The sequence below is a fragment of the Pinus tabuliformis genome, chromosome 1_2 (assembly GCF_031772625.1).
Source record: "Pinus tabuliformis cultivar Carrire ecotype Pingquan chromosome 1_2, CPIR1, whole genome shotgun sequence".
NCBI lineage: Eukaryota > Viridiplantae > Streptophyta > Pinopsida > Pinales > Pinaceae > Pinus > Pinus tabuliformis.
In genome coordinates this window covers 1,054,699,307-1,054,712,230 of record NC_142298.1, presented here as the reverse complement: position 1 = coordinate 1,054,712,230, position 12,924 = coordinate 1,054,699,307, and the positions used below count along the sequence as shown (strand labels likewise).

At 36.9% G+C, this 12,924-nt stretch overlaps 2 protein-coding genes across 2 annotated transcripts in view; both read left to right on the top strand.

Moving 5' to 3' along the window:
* Positions 1-4,616, top strand: part of LOC149209764 (putative LRR receptor-like serine/threonine-protein kinase At3g47570) — a 48,963-nt gene extending 44,347 nt beyond the window's left edge. The window contains exon 3 of the mRNA XM_089398736.1: positions 4,461-4,616. Within this exon, the coding sequence (XP_089254862.1) occupies positions 4,461-4,616 (156 nt within the window). The remainder of the gene's footprint in view (positions 1-4,460) is intronic.
* A 491-nt stretch (positions 4,617-5,107) lies between these two features.
* On the top strand, positions 5,108-8,658 carry LOC149209763 (uncharacterized). Its single transcript, XM_089398735.1, has 3 exons — positions 5,108-5,813; positions 5,943-6,171; positions 7,692-8,658. Exons 1-3 carry the CDS (start codon positions 5,108-5,110, stop codon positions 8,656-8,658), a joined length of 1,902 nt encoding a protein of 633 aa, XP_089254861.1.
* Positions 8,659-12,924: the final 4,266 nt, after the last annotated feature.

Genomic DNA, 12,924 nt, shown 5'->3' with positions numbered 1-12,924 from the left:
TAGTAAGAGTGAGGGCATGCAGCGCGAGTGCACGTAGAGTGAGAATAAGTTTACTCTTGGAGTTTTCCCCCTCTTAGTGAGATATCACAATTGTAATTGTTCTCAATTCACTTGATTAATGCAAAATGGGCTTAAGGGTTTTTAGCAATTTATTTCCCTAGAAACATTTGCGTACTTGTTTATTTGATGATTCATGTTGTTCTAAATTGTGAATGACTTTCCACAAAGTAGTAGAGTAGAGTCATGTATCTTGATTTAGATTTAATTTCTTGAGTAGTTGCACTTCTATCACTAAAAATTTGCATGGTATTAGAGCCCTGAAATCACATTAGAACTATTCATTGAAATCCTCAGGTACAATGATCATTGAAGAACTAATGAGCTATTAGGAGGCAAAGTTATGGAGCCCTAGTTTAGGGTAGATCTAGAAGACCCTATGTGCAGACTTATTAATGGAGCTAAAAGGTTGCTAGTGAGAAGATCAATGAGCCAATCTTTAGTGACACGAAAAGGACATGTAACCATTGATATTGGCATATTGAGGATTAGAGATATTTCCCACAGGGGGAAATCGAGACTCAGAGGGAGTCTAGTTTTAGAGTGAGAATCCATATGGAAGCTAGGACTTCAGGATATGGGGAGATCAGACTCATTATTTTAGTAGTTGTAACAACAATGCAGAATAAAAAATAGAGCAACAATAGAAACAATATGAGTAGTTCATATCTCACCATGCATGCAACTATATCTCCAAGAGTGAGTTGGGCGATGTAGATCCTTAGTCATAGAGTTGTACAAATTTGGGCAAGGTCCATTAATGTTCTACTCATGGATCATTACCTTGCTACAAGGGCCCACATTATTCAGTAGCAAGAGGATCAATGTCGTTCAGATACTGAGGATGTAGATAAATTTTGACGACAGAGAAGGAGGTTCAATAGTAGAGTCAACAACAACACAATCTTCCTAGTAGACAGTTGCGAGACATTGTTGATTCAATTTTTATTTTTGGATGCTTCTTATTTTCAGTTGTTGCAGTAGCAACAACAAAAGTGAGAGGTAGTGCTATAGTAAATTCCACAGTTTTGGATAGGGGTGGAAAATTCCTTTCTTGCTAAGAGGGATTGTTGAGAAGTTTAGAAAGAAATCAATTGAGTTAGTAGCCTTAGTCAATTTGAGAAAAAATTGAATTTCCACATTAGCAAACACCTTGGAGGAAGTTCACTGAGGTGACATGGCTCTTAACTACTCAATTAAAACACTAAATTTGAGTTGGTGGGCTTGGAATTTAGCTTGGATGTGTTGATTGCTAAATTATAACAATCTAGTCAATTTATTTTCAGTTGTACTCAGTTAAACTAGTTCTAACAACATTTATAGAGCCAATTGGAGATCAGTTGTGCAGTGGGATCAATAGTCTAACTCAAAGGTCATCACAGTATATTAATGATCAGTCAACCAACGAAAAAATAGATCATGCGTGCAAGGAATTAGAATTGATCAGCTGTGGTGTAGATTCCAAGTCAGTGTACAATTAATTATATACTAGATTGAGTTTACAGTTTAGAGTATTGGTGAGGTGATCAATCCTAAATAATTGCATAAGGAAATAGGAGCGAGTGCAAGTAGTGCGATTGTAGGCAGATAGAGTGCGGGCAGCATGAGTGCAGGCAATGAAAGTGTGGGCAACGTGATTGCAGACAGAGTGAGAATACATTTACTCTTGTAGTTTGTCCTAAGAGCAAGAGATCATAATCGTAATTGTTTCTCAATTCACTAGATTAATGAAAAATGGGCTTAAGGGGTTTTTAGCAATTGGTTTCCCCTAGAAACATTTGTGTACATGTGTATTTGATCATGCATGTTGCGCATGTTGTTCTAAATTATGAATTACTTTTCACAAAGAAGTAGAGTAGAATTGTGTCTCTTGATTTAGATTTAATTTCTTGGGTAGTTGTAATCCCATCACCAAAATTCTGCACTTAAATAATATAATTCAATGTTGAATCCTCAATGCATATGAGAGCTCTTTTACTAATATCAACACCTTCAAGAAAGAATATAAAATTGTTCCATATGTTCAAGTGAAAACTATAAAATGATTTAATACTCAATAAGATAATCATGCTTGTTTTCATAAGATATTAACATAATACCATACAAGAACAATTTATTACTCATGTTACTTATACAATCATTTATTGGGTGCAAAGTAATTAGTATCTTGATGCTTGAATCGTCAATGCATATGGGAGCTATTTTATTAATATCAACACTCTCAAGGAAAAATATCAAATTGTTCATACATTCAAGTGAAAAACATGAAATTCTTCAATACTTAATATCAACACTCTCAAGAAAAAATATCAAATTGTTCGATACATTCAAGTGAAAAACATAAAATGCTTCAATACTCAATAAGATAATCATGCTTGTTTGCATGAGAAAATAACCTAATATTACATATGAGGACAATTAATTACTCATGTTACTTACACAATCACTTGTTGGGTGCAAAGTAACTGCTATCTTGGTGCTTGAAAGCTAATGTATTACCCAAAGAATATTCTCTGCAGAAAATGTAAACATGCATAAGTTAGAAAGTATCAAAAAGGTTCTTCAACGAGAAGTTTTTGCTAGCTCATTTGACGTTACTCACTGAAATTGAATCTCACTTTAGATAAATGCTACCATTACTATTTTTTATGGTGCATCATATTTGGATGCAAAAACGCTACAATGAAAAGATTCTTCAATTAGGAACTTTTTCATGGTGGCATTTGTGCATTGAAATGAGATGGATGCTAGTTCAATTGGTGTGAATGAGCGAAATTGGAATGCGCGACCAAGTTGGCTAGACACATAACCACAATCTGTATTATGCAAAGCGACATTTTTAGTGCCTACCACTTTAAATATTGCCAAATTAAAGTAAAAACAATAAAAACAAGATTCTTCAATTAGGAACTTTTTCATGGTGGCATTTGTGCATTTAAATGAGATGGACGCCAGTTCAACTGGTGTGAATGAGTGAAATTGGAATGCGCGACCAACTTGGCTAGACACATAACCACAATCTGCATTATGCAAAGTGACATTTTTAGTGCCTACCACTTTAAATATTGTCAAATTAAGGTAAAAACAATAAAAATTTGTTGACGGATAGATGGATAAACTATAAATGGCACCACTATTTTTCTAACGTTTTAAATTTTCAACGAATTGTATTTGCCGAAGTGAAAAGTTAGTTAAAAATAAGTTGGAAATGTCCATTTTTTGCAACAGTAACACTATGATAATCAATACTTAGCGGGTGATTTGATGCACCAAATAAGACACTAACCCCAATGGAAAAAGAAAATAGTGCAACTATAGTAATGATAAAAAACAAATGAAATTCACAAAATCTCATCACAATTTACAACATGTTGCCCCATACAATTTCCAACATAAACAATATGATTTCCAGCTAAAAGCACATGCAAAAGATAAAAAATATTTGAAGAAATAGATAGTTGGAATTTCTACAATTAAAACCCTGCTATACCATACAATTTCCAACTACTAAAACACATTTTCTAGTTGAAAAAATATGCATAATTTCACCAATGTATAATGAAGAAGATGGCTAGAAAAATATGCAATTTCAAATGAGAGCTACACTTTTCTATGAAATAAACTACTTTGAAAACAAATAACTATACGAATAATTATTATGTGAATTAATAATAATACTTATATTAATGCCCAATACATAGTGGTAGCTTGGTAGCTTGGATAATATTAAGAGGAGAGCTTGTTGAGGTTGACTTGTGTAGTATAAAATGATATCAGATTGATCTCTAATGCACAACGATATCAGATTGATTTGTAATGCATAATGTGCCTATGAGACAATTTCTGCAGCAATTTACTACTTCACAATTTTGCAACTATAACCACACGAGGACATTACTAAATCCTCATCATTAGAGATGAAAATATGAATATATTAAATTTTTTTAAAACATACAACATAGAGATATAAATAAAAATATGAATATATTAAATATTTAGTTCTAAATAAAAATGAAAATTTTCACCTGTATCAGTTATAACAACTATAACAACTATTTTGAATAATAATAACACAATAATCATAGGAATCACATTGCCAATTTCAACTTCACAAATTGTCATTTTCCAAATCTTTGATATTTGAGTGTAGACAATAATGACAAAAGGTCTTTAAGCTTTAAGTAGAATTAAGAATGAGATGTATATATATATATATATATATTATATATATATATATATATATAAGACAATCAGAAAATATTACACTCAAATTATCTTTTAACTTTATTAATTTCTCATTTTTAGAATTAATTTTTAGTAATTTAATTATATTCATTGAAACGAAAGTTTTATTGTATAACTGTTATAATTATTTTGAAAAAAGATTCATGGATTCGGTTCAGGTTTCCGTCGTTCCAAGGCCTGATGGTCCTTTCCCCCGCCATTGGAGTTCTGCTGTAGGCTCGAATGGCCTTCGATGCAGAGTTAAAGAAGTCGCCTGGGGTTCTCCGATTTTTTCTACGATTTTAGCCGAAGCTCTTGGGCGAGGGCACACGTAGGCATGAAGGGGTTTATGGTGAAAGCCCTTTTTGAGAACAGCCGGAAGCCAGTTTTGGACTCTGTTTTGTGGGGTTTGAAGACAGAAGGAGCCGGCGGAGCTACAGGAAGGGCCCTCCAGTGCCGAAGGGCAGGCCTGGCTACGCGAAATTGCTTAGATTTGGATGCTGGAGGCTCGGTTGCAGCGGCCAACAGTGTCCGAAGGGAGTGGATTTGGAGAATGGGGGAAATCAAGAGCGTGGGCATCCAGAACGAGCATCGTCAACCTCTTCATTTCAGATCCAAAAAGGTTGCGGGGCAAGTGTTTGACAAAAAGCCCCTCTGAGATTTGGACCCAAATAGGGGCCTGTTCTCTATCTCAGCTTAGAATGAATGTGCTGGAAAGGTTTTAGGATTCAGGCATGAATCACAAGGCTCAGTGGAGATTTAGCCTGAGCATGGTCTTGTAGACCCAATAAACGTGAGTCTCAGGAATGCTTCATCCCTAAGCAAGATGAACTCTGAGATTTTTCTTGCTTGCTCTACGGCTCAGGAAATAACAGAACCAACACAGATTGAGCCATTAGACAAGAGGAGCTCTGATTTTTTTGTCTCGTTTCAGATCCAAATCAAGCTCATTTCCGGTAAAACCCTGCTCCATTGGGTGAATTCCACAGGTCTAGTGCAGGACCTCAAGCACGCACTGGATCTCAAGCTAGGGATCCCTTCGGCAGCTCAACGGCTCCTCCTCGAAGGTAAACAACTTGAGGATCAATACTCTCTTTCTTTTTACAGTATTAAAAGAAATGCTTCCATTAGTATTGCCCTTTGTTTGAGAGGGGGAGCTGCAGGACAATCTTCTTCTGCCAAGGCATACTCATACAAAGAGGTTGTCCATGCACAGAAACAGGAAAAAACAGTTCCACCGGACCAGGCTCCCAAACCCTTTCTGGTGGAAAAACTGGAGGAAACCCCCTCAATCGAAATAGGGCATCCAACGCTGGATGAGCAAACCCAAAAGTTTGCTGAGCACGGTATTATATGCAGGTTCAATGGGCTATGGCCGCGCACAACAGACCTTTACCAGTGGATTCACTCCAACTGGACCAACAACTGTCGAGTTTTGTTATGCTCAAAAGGCTTTTTCATTACAGTGTTTGCTTTTGATGAGGACTACCAAAAGGCCTTAAAAGAAGGGCCATGGTTCTGGGGTTCAGCAGGTCTATTCCTCACCCCCTGGTTCCCAGACTTCGATCCATCCACAGCAATCATCACCAAGCTCCCAATCTGGGTCAGACTACCTAACCTCCCAGCACATCTTTGGCACTTCGTTGTGTTCCAAGGGATAGGTAACTCTCTAGGCCGCCTTCTAGACACAGACACGTCTAGAGGAGAAAAGGGCCTATACACCTTTGCCAGAATCTGTGCAGAAATAGACATAAGCAAAGGTCTCCCGGACAAGATTATTCTCAAGATTGGAGACTTCCACTGGACCCAGAACTTGGACTACGAGAACACAGCGTTCCGCTGCCGCAACTGCCATCACACAGGGCACCTTCAGAGCTCTTGTCCCTCGATGCCAGCCCAAAAAACGAAAGCCATCCTAAGCAGAAATCCAAAAGCTAGAAGCCTCATGATCCTCCACCCATGGATGATTTTGATTTCAGCTCTGATGAAGAGGAGGAGAATGAGGAGGAAGGGGATGCAAAGATGGTAGAGGATCCGCCCTCGGCTGAGCCTGAAAATTTGTCCGTCCAGCCATTCTCTCAGAAAAGAATTCATGAATCTTCTACCTCGGATTCAGATAAGGAAAACTCTCAGTCAACCCAACTCAGTTTGCAATCCATGCCAGCTCAACATTGCCCTCCTGAATGGGTCAAAGTTGGTAAAAAGAAAGGGAAAAAGTGCCGAATAGTCGACTCTACCCATGTTGGGTAGAATCCTATTCTTTTCTTTCGCTCCCTGGTTCTTCTAGTTAATCCCTTCTCATCTCTTCCTTCTTCTCTCTCTTCTAGGAGCCGAGGTGGATAGCATATCCTTTCCGGCTGCCTGTGGTCCTGCTTCTCCTGGTTGTATTTTCCTGATGTACATTACTTTCCTTTAATAGACTTAATCTTTACGAGAAAAAAAAAAAAATTATTGTATAATTATCAATGCTTCTAGAAATTTTTTTTATAGAAAAGTGAAGGGAAAAGATAAAGTAATATTAAAAAGTAATAAAAAGAAATTTATTGATTTTTTTTAATTATTTTTTTCCTCTTTAAATTTGTGAGGAAAAACTATATTCATGAAAATAGTAAAAAAAAAATGAAATAAAATTAAAAGAAAAAAATTTAATAAAAATAAAAGTTACTAAACAACATGTAATAAAACCTCAATCAATCACTTTACAAATAAATAAATTTAAATAATAATAATAAATAACAAAATTAAATTCACAATATTAAACTATAGATAAATGGATTTTTTTTAATAAAAACAAATTAATACAATCTCAAAAACAAAATTTTTAATAAAATAACTTTTAAATCAGCTCACTCTAAATTATAGATGAACGATTTTGTTTTAATAAAAACAAAATAATACACTTTCAAAAACAAAACTTTTAATAAAGTAACTTTTAGATCATCTAACTCTAAAAACAACTCTACTCTACAATACTGAAATTAACATAATAAAGTTTACAAAAGTTTAAAAATTGTGAAATCTCTGTTAGCCTCATCTTTCTTAAATAATAAATTTAAAAATGTTTTATCAAATTATTGCTAAATTAAAGCAACATATATTTCACGGAAGGGAGATTACATGAGATTACACGGAGTTCATGCTTCTACTAATAATCGATTTTAGTTTTCATTTGATATGATCAAGTTGAAGGGAAATTATTCAATTTCTTCCATATTCAATAAGATAATCATGCTTGTTTGCATAAGAAAATAAAATAATACTACATCCAAGAACAATTAATTACTCGTGTTACTTTATACAACTGTTTATTGGGTTTAGAACATAACTGTTTTTCGAAGAATTTAATAATTTCATATATGCAAATAATAACGGAATTGAAGGGTTGGAATTAGAATTTTCTGAATACGAAGGATCCCGCTCGACAGCACAGGTATGGCTAGGGTTTTCAGGGGAGCCGCCGACAAAGTGCGATGCGAAGAGGAAGGGTTAACAAAGAAACCCTGGAGGCTGAATACCGGTCCCATTGAAGTGCTTTCGCTGCGCTGGACCAGTTATGACAGAGACAAAGAACTCAGATCCCATGCAACAAACCAAGCCCCGGATGAAGAACGAACGGCTCATACGTCATGGTATTTTTCTCATTTACTGGTTCAGGGTTTTTTTCACGGTAAAACTTCCGCCTTTACTGTAACAAGTCATGGCCAGGGTGCAATAGGGTGCCATTGTGCAGATCCACTATTGAAACTGCAACCCCACCCGGATCCGCATCCACTGAATGCATTCAAGAGTGGGTATGGAACGCTGTGGCCGGATCTACAAATGATAGCACAAACTCGTCTTGATTTGCAGCAAATAAATGTGCATGAGGGCAGTGGAGCGGAGTGGACAGAGTTGGCCGCGCGAACAGGGGTCTGGTTGGAGACGGCTTTGCGAGCAGAAGTCACAACGAAAACTGGCACAGATCTAGTTGGGAGAATCAGAAGCGACCCAGATCTGATGTCAGAGAGCACTGGGAAGGGAAAAATATGCCCAGAATCAAAGGATATTGAATCAAAAGAATGGATGATCAGCGGTGGACGAATGTTAGATCTGGGAGAAAGCCAAAGGAAACAGGGCTTGAATAAGATGGAATCATCAGATCCGATACAAATATTTATCAGATCTGTAGAAGGCAAGCACTGTTGTGCACAAATCAAGGAGGGAATGGATGTACAGGAATTAAAGAGCCAGATCCAGAACAAATTGGGAACTCCAGCAGCACTTCAAAGCCTCTTATACTCAGGGATCTGCATGCAGGACCAATATACACTCCAGCATTACGGAGTGGTCAAGGATTCAACCATCATCCTCAACCTCAGACTTCGGGGCGGATGCTAGGGAACCAGCTCAAAAAATCCAGGCTCTTTCCGTGATGTAGCCAAAGGGAAAGAACCAATGCAACAAAGAGCAACACCCACTCCAGAGCTTCCAGGACCCTACATTGTGGAACAGGCGACAGAAACACCTATGCTAACTATTTCACTGCCCGAGGTAATAGATCTACACTCAGATCTAACTCAAAACGATGTCATATGCAGATTTAACGGCTATTGGCCCAAAGCCGATGCACTCCACCAATGGATCTACACATCATGGACACCCAACTGCGAAATATATCCATGCCCAAAGGGATTCTTCATAGTCAGATTTAACACAGAGCTGGAACGAGACAATACCATCAACTAGGGGCCCTGGTTCTGGGGCAATGCTGGGCTCTTTATCACCCCCTGGTTTCCGGATTTCGACGCCAATACCATGGTAGTATCGACATTACCAGTTTGGGTAAGGCTGCACAACCTTCCACTCCATTTCTGGCATCGGAAAGCATTAACAGCCATTGGAAACTCCTTAGGAAAACACCTCAAAATAGATGAGGACAGAGCAAACCGGTGAATTTTCACATACGCAAGAATATGTGTAGAAGTGGACCTAAGTCAAGGACTCCCAGATCACATTACATTGAATTTCAATAATTCAATGTGGACGCAGCAACTGGACTACGAAAACACGGCCTTCAGATGTCGCAACTGCATGCAGACAGGACACCTACAGTACGCATGTCCGCTAACTTGTAAGGAGCCCAAGGGGAATAAGAAAAAGCCAAAAGGCTGGCATCACACTAAACCACTGGAAGAGGAGGCTTTAAACACGGAACCCACTGATATATACAGGGAACAGAACCAAAGAAAGGAGGAGAACACCGTAGGGACCAAACTTGAACCAAACAGCATGGTGGTGCGGCAGCAGGACCAACAACGGGAAATAAGCGGCACCAAGTGAGCATACAGTACCGAAGGATCGGACACAGACAAAGAACAACCTGGGCACATCGAGGAAAACCAGCTGGCCATAATTAACCCCACTACCAACGCTGGAGGTTGGCGAAAAGTGGAGAAGAAAAAAGGAAGGAAAATATAGGGAGATAGATCTTAAATTTTGCTGCATTCCTTTCTAGTCTTATACTATTTATGTGTTTCTTATTTCTGTTATGCTGCATGTCTTTACAGGAACAACCATATGCATATGCCTCAGGCATCTACAAAATGTAATTTTATCAACATGAATAAAATTACGACTTTTTCCTAGGGAAAAAAAAAAATTGTTTATTGGGTTTAAAGCAAACTGTAACTGTTATCTTGATGCTTGAATCCTCAATGCATATGGAAGTTATTTTATTAATATCAACACTCTCAAGAAAGAAATATCAAATTGTTCCATATGTTTAAGTGAAAAACATAAAATTCTTCAATACTCAATAAGATAATCATGCTTGTTTGCATAAAAAAATAACCTAATACTACATCCGAGAACGATTAATTACTCATGTTACTTATACAATCACTTGTTGGGTGCATAGTAACTGCTATCTTGGTGCTTGAAAGCTAATGTATTATCCAAAGGATATTCTCTGCAAAAAATGTAAACATGCATAAGTTAGAAAGAATCAGAAAGGTTCTTCAACAAGAAGTGGTTGCTAGCTCATTTGATGTTACTGACTGAAATTAAATCTCACTTCTAGATAAAATTCTACCATTACTATTTTTATGATGCATCATATTTGGATGCAAAAACGCTACAATGAAAAAATTCTTCAATTAGAAACTTTTTCATGGTGGCATTTATGTATTTGGATGCAAAAACGCTACAATGAAAAGATTCTTCAATTAGAAACTTTTTCATGATGCCATTTATACATTGAAATGTACATTGAAAACATAATAAAAAATAACAAAATTAAATTCACAATTATGAATAAACCATTTTTTTTTGAATAAAAACAAAATAATACACTTTCAAAAACAAAACAAAATAATACAATTTCAAAAACAAAACTTTTAACAATGTAACTTTTAAATCATATCTCTAAAAACAACTCTAGTTTAAAAACTTCGAAATCTGTGTTAGCCTCATCTTTCTTAAATAATAAATTTAAAGATGTTTTATCAAATCATTAGTAAATTAAAGCAACTTACTCTAAAATACCGAAATTAACGTAATAAAGTTTAAAAACTGCGTTAGCCTCATCTTTCTTAAATAATAAATTTAAAGATGTTTTATCAAATCATTAGTAAATTAAAGCAACTTATATTTTATTGATGGGAGATTATATGATAGCATGATAGTTTTTGGTGCTTCTATTGGAAACCATTCACACCAAACTTTATAGTTATATATGTTTTAACGACAACATCGGGAACCGCTTTTCTCAGCGGTGGAGGACTTTTGAAAGACTCCTTTGACTCGTGAGCGTTGTGAGATTAAATAATATTTTTTTTGGTTTACTATGCCTTCACGTTTGTTTATTGTGAGATTAAATAATATATTTATTTATATTTATATATATATATATATATATATTATTTTTTGTTTTTTATTATGCCTTCGTGAACGGCCTCATGATTGATGCCTTTCCTTTCACACTATACACGGTACTACGTTTTCCTCCTCTACGTTCACACTATACACGATACTTCACGACGCCACTTTTCTCAGCTGTGGAAGACTTTTGAAAGACTTCTTTGATGCCTTCTTCTTCACGACGCCACTTTTCTTAGCAGTGGAAGATTTTTGAAAGACTTCTTTGATGCCTTCTCTTTCACGTTTTCTACTTTTTTTTGATGCCTTCTTTTTCACGTTTTCCACTTTTTTACGTGGAAGACGTGTGGTTCATTGTCAAGACAGTTGATTTTCCATATAATTTTCGTCAAAAAATCTCTCACAAAAAAATTATACATGTTTTAACAACAACATCAAAAACCACTTTTCTCGGCAGTCCACCTTTCTTCGTCCACACCAAACTTCATAATTATACATGTTTTAACGACAACATCGGAAACCACTTTTCTCCGCAGTGGAAGACTTTTTGAGAGACTTAAGTCGTGAGCGTTGTGAGATTAAATAATTGTAAAGATAAATAATTGAGATGTGAAAATTGTAAAATTTTGTTTTTCTTTACGATTCATCAATTTTTTACTACACATTTTCTACTCTCTTATTCAATTTGCAATTCTGTGTTTGCAAACTGTCTGTCCTACACGTTTTCTACTCCCTTACTCAATTTGCAGTTCAACTGTCTGTCCTTGGAAAATGATTTTCTCCACAGTCACCCATTTGAGTTCACATTGGATTTTGATTAGAAAAAATTATTAAAAATCAGGATTTATACATATTATTTTAACGACAACATCGGAAACCACTTTTCTCAGCAGTGGAAGACTTTTGAAAGACTTCGTTTGGCAGAGGAGGAACATCGGAAACCACTTTTCTCATTGATTCCTTCCCCTCTCTTCTTCACGACGCCGAAACACGCGGTCTCTCTCCTTTTTGCCCTTTATAAATACTCACTCACTTCTCCACCTATACTCACTGCATTTCTCCCTTCCCCTCCCCACTCCCACAGGCTGCGATTTCAACCACCATGCCCTCTCTTTCTTTTGCTTTTCATCTGCTCTTTCTCCTCCTCATCTTTTCCAGCTTCACCCCTGGGAAAGGATCCCACTCTTTCCACAATGACCACCAATCCCTGGTGGAATTCAGGAACCTCATTGCCACCAATTCCCTCGCAGATTGGACTCCCGCCAACCGCTTCTGCAACTGGACCGGCGTCACCTGCAGCCGCCGCCATCCAAACAGAGTGGTCTCCCTCGACCTCAGTGACATGAATCTGAGCGGTCCCATTTCTCCATCGCTCGGCAATTTGTCGTTTCTCCGCACTTGGAAGTTGCCATGAGCTACAATTATTGAACTTATCTCACAATTCCTTTCAAGGGTCTATTCCAGAGTCACTTGGAAATTTACAAAGCCTTGCAAGCCTAGACCTCTCTTTGAACAACTTATCAGGTATAATACCAGTGGTCACACTCAAGAATTTGAAAATGCTTCAAAGCTTGAATTTGTCTTTCAACAATTTCACTGGGGAAATTCCAGAAGGAGGGTTTTTTGCAAATAGAACAGTTGTCATGTCCTTAATTGGAAATCCTGGCCTTTGTGGACCGCAAGTATTTCAATTGCCTGCATGTCAAACACCAAGACATCATTTTTCACTTGTGAAAAGATTGATACTGCCATTGAGTGGAGTTGTTGCTTTTATATTATGTTGTTTAC

Bases quoted from the DNA above. Each gene is read 5' to 3' on its own strand.
- LOC149209763 (XM_089398735.1), top strand. From the start codon at position 5,108: ATGAACTCTGAGATTTTTCTTGCTTGCTCTACGGCTCAGGAAATAACA. The intron at 5,814-5,942 runs GTCTATTCCTCA...TCCAAGGGATAG, and splicing joins ATGGTTCTGGGGTTCAGCAG to GTAACTCTCTAGGCCGCCTT. The intron at 6,172-7,691 runs GCCAGCCCAAAA...CTGAATACGAAG, and splicing joins CAGAGCTCTTGTCCCTCGAT to GATCCCGCTCGACAGCACAG.